General features: G+C 43.8%; 4 protein-coding genes across 4 annotated transcripts; 2 read left to right on the top strand and 2 right to left on the bottom strand.

Moving 5' to 3' along the window:
- Window positions 1–432: 432 nt before the first annotated feature.
- On the top strand, window positions 433–6100 carry LOC6566275. Its single transcript, XM_001991967.2, has 9 exons — window positions 433–582; window positions 1312–2229; window positions 2723–3171; window positions 3581–3732; window positions 3797–4013; window positions 4108–4458; window positions 4551–5345; window positions 5419–5648; window positions 5759–6100. The coding sequence occupies exons 1-9, from the start codon at window positions 444–446 to the stop codon at window positions 5922–5924; spliced, it is 3417 nt and encodes a 1138-aa protein (XP_001992003.1). The 5' UTR covers window positions 433–443; the 3' UTR covers window positions 5925–6100.
- Window positions 6101–6614: 514 nt separating this feature from the next.
- Window positions 6615–10459, bottom strand: LOC6566274 (nuclear transcription factor Y subunit gamma). The gene is made up of 4 exons (XM_043215992.1): window positions 10301–10459; window positions 8689–10177; window positions 7923–8176; window positions 6615–6696 (listed from the first exon to the last, which is right to left on the bottom strand). The coding sequence occupies exons 1-4, from the start codon at window positions 10348–10350 to the stop codon at window positions 6615–6617; spliced, it is 1875 nt and encodes a 624-aa protein (XP_043071927.1). The 5' UTR covers window positions 10351–10459.
- Window positions 10460–11065: 606 nt separating this feature from the next.
- LOC6566273 (tRNA (guanine-N(7)-)-methyltransferase) lies at window positions 11066–12920 on the top strand. Its single transcript, XM_001991965.2, has 4 exons — window positions 11066–11299; window positions 11353–11764; window positions 11825–11926; window positions 12748–12920. Exons 1-4 carry the CDS (start codon window positions 11175–11177, stop codon window positions 12850–12852), a joined length of 744 nt encoding a protein of 247 aa, XP_001992001.1. The 5' UTR covers window positions 11066–11174; the 3' UTR covers window positions 12853–12920.
- A 44-nt stretch (window positions 12921–12964) lies between these two features.
- LOC6566247 (RNA 3'-terminal phosphate cyclase) lies at window positions 12965–14228 on the bottom strand. The gene is made up of 2 exons (XM_001991964.3): window positions 14154–14228; window positions 12965–14081 (listed from the first exon to the last, which is right to left on the bottom strand). Exon 2 carries the CDS (start codon window positions 14068–14070, stop codon window positions 12988–12990), a length of 1083 nt encoding a protein of 360 aa, XP_001992000.1. The 5' UTR covers window positions 14071–14081; window positions 14154–14228; the 3' UTR covers window positions 12965–12987.
- Between the last annotated feature and the right edge of the window lie 60 nt (window positions 14229–14288).

Here is a 14288-nt window from a genome sequence, read left to right as displayed (position 1 = left end):
TGGCATACACATTATACAATTTATTTTACAGTATATCCCGATATCAATACTCTAGCTCTAAGTAACAAATAAAATATAAAAATAAAACAAATATATTTATATACTTAATTAAATAATAATAAAAACAAACATACAAAAAAAAAAAACAATACAAAATGATGATGAAAATCGTCCTATAAAAATGTGGGGCGATTTTTTGATGATTGTAATTGTAAAGTGGTTCAATTGTTATGCAAAATGGGTGGTGAATGTGGAAGGGTGTGTTTTCTGAAGGGGGTGTTTGCCTAGACAACGCTGTGACAGAGTTGCCTTGGCTTCGAAATCGAACAAACAAACTTGTGCAATATGTTTATACTGCTCAGTCTATGCTCGAGCTGAAACCAACCCAGTGAGTTGGGTGCAGTGCATCGTTTGGGTTTAGATTGTTGTTATGGTGTTCCACGATGAAATTCCTGCTGAAAAAATGTCTGCGCAAGAAGGCGCCCGAGATGAAGCCAGGCGCCATACTGGACGCTGTCATCTCCCAATCCTCGGCGACCGCATGCAAATGCTTGCTCTATAAACTGGCCGACTATAAACGAGGTAAGCCACCAATTCCCATTCCCTCTACATCACCAATCCTTAACTAAGTATAAACTATGGAATAAGAATAAACGCCCTACAAAATATACAGATTTTTTTAGGATTCCAAATAATTAGAAAGACTTTCCCTAAGCCGACTATCCCAAAATTAGGGAGACTTTCGTTTATTTATTATAAATATTGTCTATGATTAAGAAAAACAATTCCAAAGACTGGAAATGTAAGCAAAAATGTTTGAGAGGATATTATAATTTTGTCGTGTTGCTTGTAATGCATAAAAGTCGTCTCCGATTCCATCAAATATATGCATATATTCATGATCAGCATCATATATATGTATATCGATAACAATCGGTCGACAGTTCTTGGATGAACAACAAATGCTATCCGGAATAAACTTTTTAGTTCGGCATATTAAAAGGTTGCTCACATTTGGACATAAAATGATCAAGATCAAACTATTATATAGGATACTATTGATGATTTTTAGATATATGTATGTATACTTATCCAACTTATGTTTATATATGATATTGTTTTGAATTACTTTTTAGCTGTATGCATTTTCAGATCCTATGTTTCCTTTTGACATCTGAGTTCGCATTTCCATCTGATGAATTTTGAATAAGATTTGAAAAATGAGGTTAACAAATATCTGCAGCTTTAGCTTTATAGGCTTGACTATTAGCTGTGCATTTTGGAAAAATATGTTTTGTTTGGTTTTTACAGGTGGTGATCTGATCGATGCGATCAATACGGGTGGCCTGATTGCCGTGGAGCAATTGATCCGGGAACAGTTTGGCGTCTTCATGTACAACGATGGCAAGGGTCAGATAATCAATCGGGCGGAGTTTCTGCGCTGGAAATATCGTGATCATACGGAGGTGACCATACCGATTGAGGCATCGCTATCGATACACGATCCGTTGGGCAAATGGGAGGATCACAAGGCCTGCTGGCAGATGCAATATCGTGGCGCACTCGGCGAGAGTCTGCTCCACGTGCTCATCATTTGTGACTCGAAAATCCATACGAAATTGGCCCGCGTCCTGCTGCGCGTTTTTCCCAATCTCGCGCTAGACGTCATGGAGGGTGAAGAGTATTTGGGCGCCAGTGCACTGCATCTGTCCATTGCGTATAGCAATAATGAGCTTGTCGCCGATCTAATCGAAGCTGGGGCCGATATCAATCAGCGGGCGATTGGCAGTTTCTTTTTGCCGCGCGATCAGCAACGCATGAATCCGGCGAAGAGCACCGATTACGAGGGATTGGCCTACATGGGTGAGTATCCATTGGCCTGGGCAGCCTGCTGTGCCAATGAGAGCGTCTATAATTTGCTCGTCGATTGTGGTGCCGATCCGGATGCACAGGATTCGTTTGGCAACATGATACTCCATATGGTTGTCGTCTGCGACAAACTGGACATGTTCGGCTATGCGCTGCGCCATCCAAAGACGCCGGCCAAAAACGGCATTGTCAACCAGACGGGTCTGACACCGCTCACCCTTGCCTGTAAGCTGGGCCGTGCCGAAGTCTTTCGCGAAATGTTGGAGCTGTCCGCTCGCGAATTCTGGCGCTACAGCAACATCACCTGCTCCGGCTATCCATTGAATGCCCTGGACACGCTACTACCAGACGGACGCACCAGTGAGTATACTAAATATTATTATTATCCCTGCAAATTGCTCGATCTTCAAGCCGATCCATTTGATTTTTATACTCTGTTTCCGATGGCACAAGCAAGAGTATATTGGCTTTGTTCAAATACCATCTGTGCAGTGCTGTCTTGCCTTGAAGCTTGGAACATATACTGGTCTCTGCCCGCGTCAGAACAAGTTTTAATATTTTGGCTGCTACGTCTTTTGCCTAATCATAGTAGTGAATCCATAAATCTGCGTAACTCCTACAATTTCAAAGCTACAGTCACCAATCGTGGTTGGTTGTCTTTTCGGCTTTTCGTCCTTTAAACATATCTTTCCCAGATTTTGAGTTAGAAATGCATCTTTCAAGTAACATCCTCTTAAAAGCAGAACAACATTTTTGGACCTTGCCCCTAGATTATTAGGAACCTCCTTCAAAGATTGGTATCTGTTGGCTACCCAACTCATCCTGTTATTTCACTCTCTTGGTGTTATTGTAGACTGGAATTCGGCGCTGTTCATCATCTTGAATGGAACAAAGCCGGAGCACTTGGACATGTTGGATGGTGGCATTATACAGCGTCTGCTCGAGGAGAAATGGAAAACATTTGCCCAGAATCAGTTTCTGAAGCGTCTGCTCATCTTGTCTACGCATTTGCTTTGCCTATCCGTATCCGTTTATCTGCGTCCCGTACACGATGGCGAGGACAATGGCGAGGACAATGGCGATGGACCAGCGACAGTTGCGCTCCGGGAACTGGATGCCAATGGTGATGGCGAGTCAGATGGCGATGCGGATGCGGATGCGAATGGAGATGATTACAATGCTCAGACTGTGGCGCGATATTGTGCCGAACTGGCGACCATCGCTGGTGTGCTGAGCTATGTCGTCTTCCAACAGGGTGACGAGATCAAGAATCAAGGCCTATCCGCCTTTCTCAAGCAGCTAGTAAGTATCAATCACTAAACTATATGCATATATGTACATTGCTATAACTTTGTCAAAAAAGCAGAGGCTTTCGATCAATCCTGCATTTAAAGTTGGAAATGTGACTCTGGCTAAAAATGCATGAGGGGGTTAAAGGGGGTTTCCCATTGCCATAACTTAGTCAAAACTGATTCTTGTTCATTAATTGACCTCTGGATCAATACGGCATTTCAAGTTGGATTCTTATTTTAAAATTAATCCTTCTGAATGTGGTTTTCCCAAGGGTTTCAAAACTTCCTACAGCCATAACTACGTCGAAACTCATCCGATTTAAATAAAAAACCAAGGTTTCTTGACTATGATTTGATTCTATATGCATACTGCATTTAAGCTTGATAACTTGTTTGTTTGACTTTGATTTGGCGCTCAGTCGCACGCTCCAGCGAAGGCAATCTTTTTGTTTTCCAACCTGCTCATCCTGGCCTGTATACCATTTCGATTGGTTGGCGATACGGACACCGAGGAGGCCATATTAATATTTGCTGTGCCCGGCAGTTGGTTTCTGCTCATGTTTTTTGCCGGGTAAGCCTCAAAATACAGAAGTGTCTCGCCCAGTTGATGATGCCAATTCACCATTCCTACGCAGAGCGATACGTTTGACGGGGCCATTTGTGACAATGATATATTCGATGATTACGGGTGATATGTTCACCTTTGGCATCATCTACGCAATTGTCCTGTGCGGCTTCTCGCAGGCCTTCTACTTCCTCTACAAGGGACATCCGCAAGTGCAGTCGACCATGTTCAATACCTATACCAGCACCTGGATGGCCCTCTTCCAAACCACACTGGGCGATTATAATGTGAGTATATGAAAAAAAATCTCCTCAAATTTGATGAATGAAGATATAATTAAAAAAAAAAAAAGCATAAGTCATAATCATATATTGCTTACAGTATCCCGATCTGAATCAGACAACCTATCCGAACCTATCGAAAACGGTGTTTGTCATATTCATGATATTTGTGCCGATCCTGTTGCTGAACATGTTGATTGCCATGATGGGCAACACGTATGTGACCGTTATCGAGCAGTCGGAGAAGGAGTGGATGAAACAATGGGCCAAAATTGTTGTCACATTGGAGCGTGCCGTTCCACAAGCGGACGCCAAGGGCTATCTGGAGGCATACTCTATACCCCTGGGACCCGCCGACGATACCGGCTTCGAGGTACGTGGCGTGATGGTCATCAAGAGCAAGAGCAAAACGAGGGCCAAGCAGCGCAAGGGCGCCGTCTCCAACTGGAAGGTAAATCCTCATTCTGCACGACGAGAAGAATATATATATAAATGTATAGGATTATATTTATTATATATGCATTTGATTATATTTTTCTGTAGCGAGTTGGACGCGTTACGTTGACGGCTCTAAAGAAACGTGGCATGACCGGGGAGGAGATGCGGCGCTTGATGTGGGGACGCGCCTCCATCTCGAGTCCGGTTAAGGTGGCCAAGCAGAAGCTGAAGGATCCGTATAATCTGCACACCGAATCCGATTTTACCAATGCCATGGATATGCTCACCTTTGCCAACAATCCGGCGTCAAGCAATGGCGTCCCATTGCGTACGACGACAGCAGGAACACCAGGCGGAACAGCTGTCGGAACAGGCGCAGGAGTAGGCGCAGCAACAGGCGTAACAGTTGCTGCCATTGTGCCAGATCCGTTTCGTGAGCTAATACTGATGTCGGATCAGCGGCCGGAGACGCATGATCCGCACTACTTTGCCGGACTGCAGCAGCTGGCGAATAAGGCATTCGATCTGGTCGAGCAAACGTTGAAGACACAGCCACAGCTAACCAAGAAGCTGCCCGAAGCAACTCCTATTCCGGTTGCAGCCCCGAAGACGCCAGCTGCAGCTGCTCCCCCATCGCCTGCTTTGCCAATGGCCATGACCACACTTTTCCAGGATCCCAAGGATGTGGTCGATCCCAAGAAGCTGGAGGAGTTCATGAACATGCTGGCCGAAGTGGAGACGGAGGAGAGCGACAGTGGTGGCCCCATTTTGGGCAAACTATCACTGGCGAAGCGCACCCACAACGCCCTCTCCAAGGCGGACATCAAGCGGACGAACAACTTCGATGGCAACCAGGTCATGTCATCCGTCTGGGGTCAACAATTGCCCGATTTGGACTTGGTAAGTAAGCTTCAAATGGCTTAAAAACCGCGAAAACATCATCATCCCTGATGATCATTATTCTCTATTGCAGGGTTTTAATTTCGATGAGGAGGCGGTTGCGGAGGAGGTGCTGACCATTGAGCAGGAGGCCGAAGTGGAGACCGAGGATGGCAACGGATGTGGTGGACAGGACAGCGATGATTTGCCAACTGCCGAGCAGGTGCATGCCACAATGCAACAGTTCCATTTGCGCAAATGCCAGCCCACACAGGATGAGGCAGCTCGTCGCGCTAAAAGCGCCAGGATTCGACGCAAAAACAAGTGAGCTGAGTGCTGACAGCGAGTCAGTGAAGTTCTTGGAATCTCTCAATTTTTTGGTGCTAGCTCAACTTCAAATTGATTATATTCGCTTTCCACATTCCACTTGGCAGAGTTTCCCCGGAGGAGAGCGATGCGGAGCTGGAGATGAAGCGACAGCAGACAACACGGGGACGTTCAGCACATGCGAGGAAAGCGGGATCGCCACCCGATCCCTTGGAGCCATGGAGTACGAGGGAGCTGCAGGACATAAATAAGATATTGGCCAGCAAGAAATGAGCAACATGAATTTTACTTGTTATTTGTTTTTGTTCTTGTTTCTTTTTACATTTTTGGGTTTGCTTAATTTAACTAAATACACATGATCTTCGGTACGAGCAGCAAAGCTTATGCTATATAGATACCCATGAGAGAGGGAGAGAGAGAGAAACAGAGAGAGTGAGAAAAAGAGAGAGAGAGAGAGAGAGAAAGAGGTGTGCTAGTGAAGTTGGCAAACATTTTGCAGAACTTTGTTCTTCGCAGCTGCAGCGTAAATTGAAATCTAATTTAATTGTATTCCTGCAAATTTTACTTCATTAAATACCAATTTTGAACGTCACACATACAATTAAATAATTAAAAATACAGAGGCATATAGTACACATATGTATATGGATCTTATATTTTATTTTTATTTTTCTTTGTGGGTGGTAATTTTCTATTGTTTATGTTAATTGTTAAAAGTTGGATGTGAAACCTGCAGCTCAGTATGCAAATATCAGGGAATGCTAATCGAGGATGGTTTAAAAAACATTTCTTGAATTTCCGATATGATATGTACAATAAGCAAGGAAACCATACAATTACAAAAATACCTATTTACAGCGACCGCCCAGCAACTAGAACCTGTTTTCCTGTGTGTTTTCAGAGGGTATTCTAATTAAATATTTAAATAGTGTAAACAAAACCAGTTCCGAAAACCAAATTGCACTAAAAATGAAAGAAACTCGAACCGAGTGTTCCGTTGAAAGCTATATGAGCTGAAATATAGTGGTCCAATGTGGATGTGATGCTGAAGTTTTATTAGGAGCATAATCATACGCAAAGAGAGAGACTTCAGTTCAGATAGCCTGGTTGCTTCTATAGCAGCTATATGATATATGGTAATCCGACCCGGCCGACTCCGACGCATGTACTGCCTGCAGCGTAAGGACGGATACGTGCCAAGTTTCATCAATATAGCTTTCAAACTGACTGAGTTCATATATAGTTAAATGGATAGATGAACAGACGGACTCAGCTCGAGATGCCGTTCAAGAATACTTATACTTCACGTCAAAATTCGAATACCATCTGCACTGGTATCAAAATACTAAGTGCTCAAATTGTGTTTGTTTTACTTAAATACAAAAATGTAAATTCTGAAAAATATACAAAAAATTGTGTACAACATTTATGAGACAATTGCATGCAGTCAACAACAATTACACAAGACGAAACGATAAAGGTACACAAAATGACTTTGTTTGCACTATTCAATATCGAGCGATCACTGTACAAGCATACAGATTACAGATACAATTCGATGCTGCTTTTGTATTGTTTTGAGCATTCTCTGAGTCGCTGCACTAATTCGAGTACAAATGTTTTTGGCCGTTAAATGTGGCTTATGTGTTGCTGCTATTATTTATATTATACAATTGACTTAGACGACTAAATGGGTTAACTAAATTAAATCTGCAATAATATACAATTAGTACGAGCTGAATGGCAGCTAAAGTGCCAAAAAAATAAAAACAATAAACCAAATTGCCTCCCGATGCTATTATCGATATGATTGCTAAATGGCCAAATTGTTGTTGTTGTTGGACTTAAATTAAATATTACGACTAAACACTTTTCAACTTACAATTACTAGATGTATGCTTATGCTTAGATGTGTGTGTGTGTGTGTGTATTTTCATATCGTTTGCAATTTCGCCTCTAGCTTATTGTGGTTTTTAAGATTGTGGATTTTACCGGAAGCTGCGATCGCTGCCTAATGTTGCAATACCCTGCGATTGTTGTTGTTGAGCCTGCGTCGCAACTTGGGCGTTCGACGCCGTATTTATAAATATGGATGATGTGTTGCTGTTGTTTCCGTTGTTACTGTTGTTGCTGCTGCTGCTGCTGCTGATTGTGTTGTTGGCATTGCTGCCATTTGGATTTGGGTTGGTGGTTATGTGTATATGCTGATGATGATGATGTTGCTGCTGCTGCTGCTGCTGCTGTTGATGCTGCTGTTGCTGCTGCTGATGTTGTTGTTGGTGCAGTTGCATCTGCTGCTGTGTCACAGTTGTTGCATTTGTTGGCGTGCCGCCCAATTGCAATATCTGCTGTGCGGTTAACAATTGCGTTGGGATAATCACTTGCTGCTGTTGCTGCTGCTGTTGCGCAGCTGCTGCCGCTGCTGCTGCCGCCGCTTGCACTGCAGCAACTTGCTGCTGCTGCTGTTGTTGCTGCTGTTGCATCTGCAGACGCAGCAAATGCAACTGATTCGCATTTATCGCAATCTGCAATCAAATATTTCATTTTTGAATTAGTACAAAATTGTTATAAATATTATTATGCTCTAAGCCGATATAAAATAATACAAAACAAAAATGGAGCAGCACAAACAAAACAATTAAATTAAGTATTAGCCACGCCGATCTCAGAGACTATAGTCAGACCTAGTAGAGAGAAAAGGGCAGTTCCAAGTTAATGTTCCCGATGGCTCCCCAGCTAAAAGAGAAGCTCGGCCTATGAATGAAATCTGTTCGAAAGTCTCTCACCAAGGCAGGTGAAGAAAGTCGGATTTTCTGCTTAGCATGAGATCCTTGTTTCATGCCAGCCTGATAAAATACACCTCTAACGGTCGATCGCAGCGTGTTGGGCGAGTCTGGATTATCATCTGGTCCAATAAACAATCGGGTTTTAGCTTTCACTTTCTGGCATTTCTCTAACAGTCTAACAGATCGCATTGAATTGTTCGAGTAAAGATTACCATTCAGCTGTCTGTCATAGTCCAAGAACAATTACTTACGGGCACATTGGTCAGCTCGCCGTTAGGTGTGACAACCTGCTGGATCAGTTGGATTTGCTGCTGCTGCTGTTGTTGTTGCTGCTGCTGCTGTTGTTGTTGTTGCTGATGTTGCTGTGCCAGATTCTGAAGCAGCGCCGTTTGCTGCTGTTGGGCTGTTGTCGGCGCCGGCGTCGCTGTCAACTGGCCATTGGGTCCAGCGGTGAGGATTAGCTGCTGTGTCGGCTGCTGTGCAACAATATTTAAACCGAGCTGTTGCTGTTGCTGATGTTGTTGCTGCTGATGTTGATGGATTTGCTGCACTAGCTGAGTGGGCTGTTGGTTAGGCAGGGCAATAAAATATTGCAATTGCTGGCCACCGGCTCCCTGCTGTATGATCTGCAATTGCTGCGGCTGATGATGCTGCTGTTGGGCGGTGAGCTGCTGCAGCTGCTGGTGATTACTACTAGCGACTTGGGCTGCCGCAAACAGATCCGGTGTGACGGTGCCAAAGCCGAGCACCTCGGCCGTTGCCGCATCCAGCTTGAGGCCAGTTGCAGCAGCGGCGGCCGCAGCAGCAGCAGCAGGTACATTGGCGCCAGCTAATAGATTGTTCGTTGTAAAATTGACGCTGGACATGTTGTTGATGTTGTTGCTAATGTTGTTGATGTTGTTCAGGTTGGTATTGCTAACAACAGCAGTTGCTGTCGGCACAGCAACAGCATTGCCAACAGCAGCACCAGCATTAGCAGGAGCAGCAGCATTCGACGAGGATGTTGTTGTCACACCTGAGCTGGATGGCTCTTTGGTTTTCTGCGTTGATGATGTCGACGGTTTGATCTCCTCGCGCGGCACAATATCGATAAGGAAGTCAAATTGATCATAGTTGGCAATGGCCTGAGCAATATCCGAACGCTGCAACGTGCGACGACGACTCTCCTCGGTGTGGACCCAGGCACGCATCGTCAGCTCCTGGATGAAATATTCGCAGGCTTTCGCAAACAGCAGCGGCGCCTCGCCAGCTATCATTTTGGCATTCTCGTCCAGTTTCATGATCTTCTTGATGCGCGCCAGAGGTAATACCTGATGTTTGGCATCCACCTGACCAATCCCGTTCACCTCGCCCAATATGTTTGGCCAAAAGTTGTCAATGGTCGGCGGCGGTTTGCGTGCCACTTGAACTCTGGTCGCTTTGGTTGCCTTCTCCTTGGGCGCCGATGCCGCCGTCGCCACTGTTGACATGGACGTCACACTTATGCCCGTATAGATGGCACTAGAGTTGCTGCTGCCACTCCCACTGCTAGTGTTGTTGCCGCTGTTGTTGCTGTTGCTGCTGTTTGTCAACGAGTGCATTGCATTGGGCATTGCCAGCTGCTGTGTGGTGACAATAACGGCATTTGGCCGACGCAGCGACGGCGTTGCTCCAGCTCCCGTCGGCTTGGCCAGGGGATCGCTGAGCTCCATTTTGATTGGCGTTACGGTTATTGTGTTGTCAAACATCGTTGTTGCATTGCTGCAAATAGAACATAACACACAAATATTATGCATACACATAAACATATATACACACACACACGCACACATACATGCATACACAAATTGTACACACTGCACAAAATTTGTGCTCGCGACTTACCTATTTGGCGCCTTATTTGTGCTGCCATTGTTGGTGGCGTACATGGCCATGGGAGCTCTGGTGTGTCTCGCTTGCCCAGCCACGATTGTTAATCGTTTCAGCACAGGCACAGCCCACAGAAAGTGTCTTTAATTTCACTTTAAAAAGGAAGTACGTATCTCTGGTAAATTTCGCAAATGCGTAATGCATACACAATGCGTCAGAGATGGCAACTGGGGTTGCAAAACAATCGATATGGTCACAGCGATAAGCAGCGGCAATAATGGACCTGCCCACTTGCTCATTATACGCCTGTTTACAGATCGAAAATATTATCGATGCTGAACGACTCCATATACACCACTGTTTACAGATCGAAAAAAAAGTTATCGATAATGAAAAGGTCGCCAAATTTTTCACTGTTAACCTGTATGAATTTTGTGAACAGCTATACGACGGCGCCAAAATAGTGAATTTGACATATTTTTTATATATATAATTATATTTTGTGATAAACAAAAAAAAAAATGAAGTCACTTTAATCGTGAAGAAAAACAAGGGTTTATTGAGGTGACGAAACTAATATGGGGCCTAACCCATAAGAAACTGGGAGTTTGGCATTTCTGATTGATAAGTTCAACTATTCAAATTTTGTAAACAAACCAAAAGTGTGAGAGTATACTCTTAATTTAGAAATACCATTTAGTATTTTCGGATTTTTTTAGGTAATTCTCTCGCTTAGATTCTTCGATCTCAAACTGTCCTTATATTTGTAGCTATCGATACTTCTAGTGAGCATCGATAACAATGCATGTGCCGAGCACACTCGCCCGACAAACCAATTGTTGATAGTTTATTATATGCAATAATTCCAAGCCCGGAGCTCATTAATTAAATGGTGACCAACAAAAAGGAGGACGAAGCGCTGTCCACAACGTCAGCGGTAACGGGACTGCCTCAGAAACGATTCTATCGCCAACGGGCCCACTCCAATCCCATTGCGGATCACAGTTTCGATTAGTGAGCAGCTATTTTATCAATAATGCAAGCATATAATGCATTTCCTTACACAGTCCCGCCCGGCCAGAAGATGTGGACTGGCGCTCACTGTATCCGAGCATCAACGACGAGCAGCAAGTCGAATTCGCAGACATTGGCTGCGGCTACGGCGGCTTTCTGGTCACCCTCGGTGAAATGTATCCCAAAAAGCTATCCATCGGCATGGAAATACGCGTCAAGGTGTCCGACTATGTCGTCGATCGAATTGCGGCTTTAAGATTGAAGAATTCAGAGACAGCAGCCTATCAGAATATCGCCTGCATTCGCACCAATGCAATGAAATATTTACCCAACTATTTCCGTAAGAGTCAGCTAGAGAAAATGTTCTTTCTGTATCCCGATCCGCATTTCAAGCGAGCCAAGCACAAGTGGCGCATCATCAACCAGGCCCTGCTCTCCGAATATGCCTATGTGCTGCGCACGGGGGTAAGTTACTAGACCCAATCGGATTTCAAATACCCAATCTGTTCCTCTCTCTTGCCGTAGGGTCTCGTATATACAATGACGGATGTGGAGGATCTCCATAAGTGGATTGTCTCTCACATGACGCAGCATCCATTGTACGAACGACTCAGCGACGAAGCAACTGTGAGGAAACTAACTCTAGCATGCAACACGGAAAGGGGCACTCTCATTTCGAATCTAATAAGTGATAACGTTGCAGTCGAATAAGCTCTCAATTTTGCCATACAAATTTGCCTTTAAGATTCTTGCATGGAATTGCTCTCATATCTCTGACTAGTATAACATGTATATTTCTTATCAGATCTTTATGAAGTTTGTTCAGGTGATCAATAATCAAAATAATACATATATTTTGGAAGATGTTAAAAATACATCAAATATAGTTTAAAAAACTATGAACATTTTATTTAAATACAAGTAATCAATACTGAAGATAAGTAAACTTTAAAACGTAGCATAGCTTAACACTTATTAACAAACAAACTTAAAGTCCTTTAATTTATTAATTGTATTAAATTATTATTTAAGTCCATCACTATAACGTAAAAACTAGGTATAATGGCTGGTTATATTTTACGACTACTTTTAGTATTTGCAACATAATAGTATTTTCAAACATTCCCAAACATTTAGTGTTTTGTGTAGGTCTCGATTTGATCACCATAATATGAGTCATCATCTTATGAAATGCTAGGAAAGTCGCCCTACGCAACTGTCTATTCCAAATTTGTAGTCTCTAGCTCTAAAGTCCTGGGGGAAATGTAGCCAAACTAGAAAGTGTATTACGGGTTTGCCGTAGTTTTTCCGTAGAGAACACTAATATTTGAAAATTGAACATAAATAACCAAATACCTATGCAATCTTTATTGAATTTTCATATTTCATACTTATAATATGAAGAAGTCTGTAAACAAATCTAATTGCTTTGTGTTTTTTATTTGCAGAAAGCGGATCCGATTACACCGAAGTTGTACCAGAGCAGCGAGGAAGGCGCCAAGGTGGTGCGCAATAAGGGAGATCATTTCTTGGCTATATTCCGCCGCATCTAGGGCGGTGTAACATACAGATATATGAAAGCGTATATTTCCGTGACAAATATATACACGTACATATTGAATTTATGATTGGGCAATGACTTAGATGTTGGATATACCTTAGACTTGGACTGATTGTCTGATTAGATGTTAGATGTAAGCATTGCGATGTCCGATGCCCTCGCAGCTGAGCAGAATCCGTCCGGATGTGTCGTAATCAATGTTAAATTTGACGCCAGTCATCAGTTCGGCCACATAGATGGCGGTACGTGTGTGCTTGGTGAGTGGTCCGGTGCGGATGCGTGAAATGCCGCTGCCCAATGCCATATAGATGATGAGCTGATCCTGCATGTGGTCGTCAACGCACAGTTCGTTCTTGATGTAACCAGACAGTTCACAGGCCGCATTCAGTCCAATCAAATGTCCCTTTATGATCTTCTGGCCTACAGTGCCGGCGCCAAGAACACAGCCGGTTGTGGTTCGGGCCGTTATATGAATGCCACCACCATTGTGACGCTGTTTAGCCGTGTCATACTTGATCACGTCGATCGTGCAATCGTAATTCGTCCAGAGACGATGTATTTCCCGTTTGGCCGCATGCTGCATATCGTCGCCAACACTTTTCGGCAGCCGGCCGGAATAATATGCGATGCCCTCAAATCCACTGAAGCGACCAAAATCAATGAGCTCGGCCGCTTTCAACGAGCGCAATGGTTCCACTGCCAGCTCACAGCGACCATCGCCACGCGGATAGAAGCCATGCTTGAGTACCTTGAGATCGAAACAAATCCCGAAACGTTTCAGATTCGGTTGCAGCACCTGTTGCATATATTCCACTTGCGGTGAAAATGACACATTTGTCCCCCCACCGGCCGTGGTGCGTGAGGGTTTATCGGCATATAGGAGGGCTGGCATAATCATCTGATAGACCAGCGTAATGCTGGCAGCCGTCCCAGTTTCCACTTTAAATGAACCACCAGAAATGGTGGTGGGCATAAACTGCAGTTCTGTGGAACGCAATTGATTCCCAGTCACATTGGCATTGGTAATATCGCGCAACAGATTAACGCCGTGCAGATGCTGATGCGAGAGACCCGGCTGCGGCCGATTGGCACGTATCTTAACCACACGCACCGGACGCTTCAAAATTGCGCTCAGACTGAGTGCATTGCGCAGTGCTTGACCACCACCCTCCAAGAAGGAGCCGTCGATTTCGACAACACTGTTATTCATGGCCAGTTTGTCTACAATCCACACACACACACACGCGTTATTAATTGAGTAAATTTATATTTATGTTACTTTTTCTTACATACCTTTTTGTCAACAATTCCTTATTTAATTAATGTTTTGCTTTGAGATCAAAATTTGTAATTCAAATGTGACTTGTGAAATACAATCAGAGACGGGCAGCAATCGTTTTATTTTTATCGATTTGACACTTAAAAAAA

Source organism: Drosophila grimshawi, unplaced genomic scaffold (assembly GCF_018153295.1).
Source record: "Drosophila grimshawi isolate 15287-2541.00 unplaced genomic scaffold, ASM1815329v1 contig_848, whole genome shotgun sequence".
NCBI lineage: Eukaryota > Metazoa > Arthropoda > Insecta > Diptera > Drosophilidae > Drosophila > Drosophila grimshawi.
The sequence above is the reverse complement of the archived record's forward strand: the minus strand, read 5'-3'. Positions and strand labels throughout refer to the sequence as shown.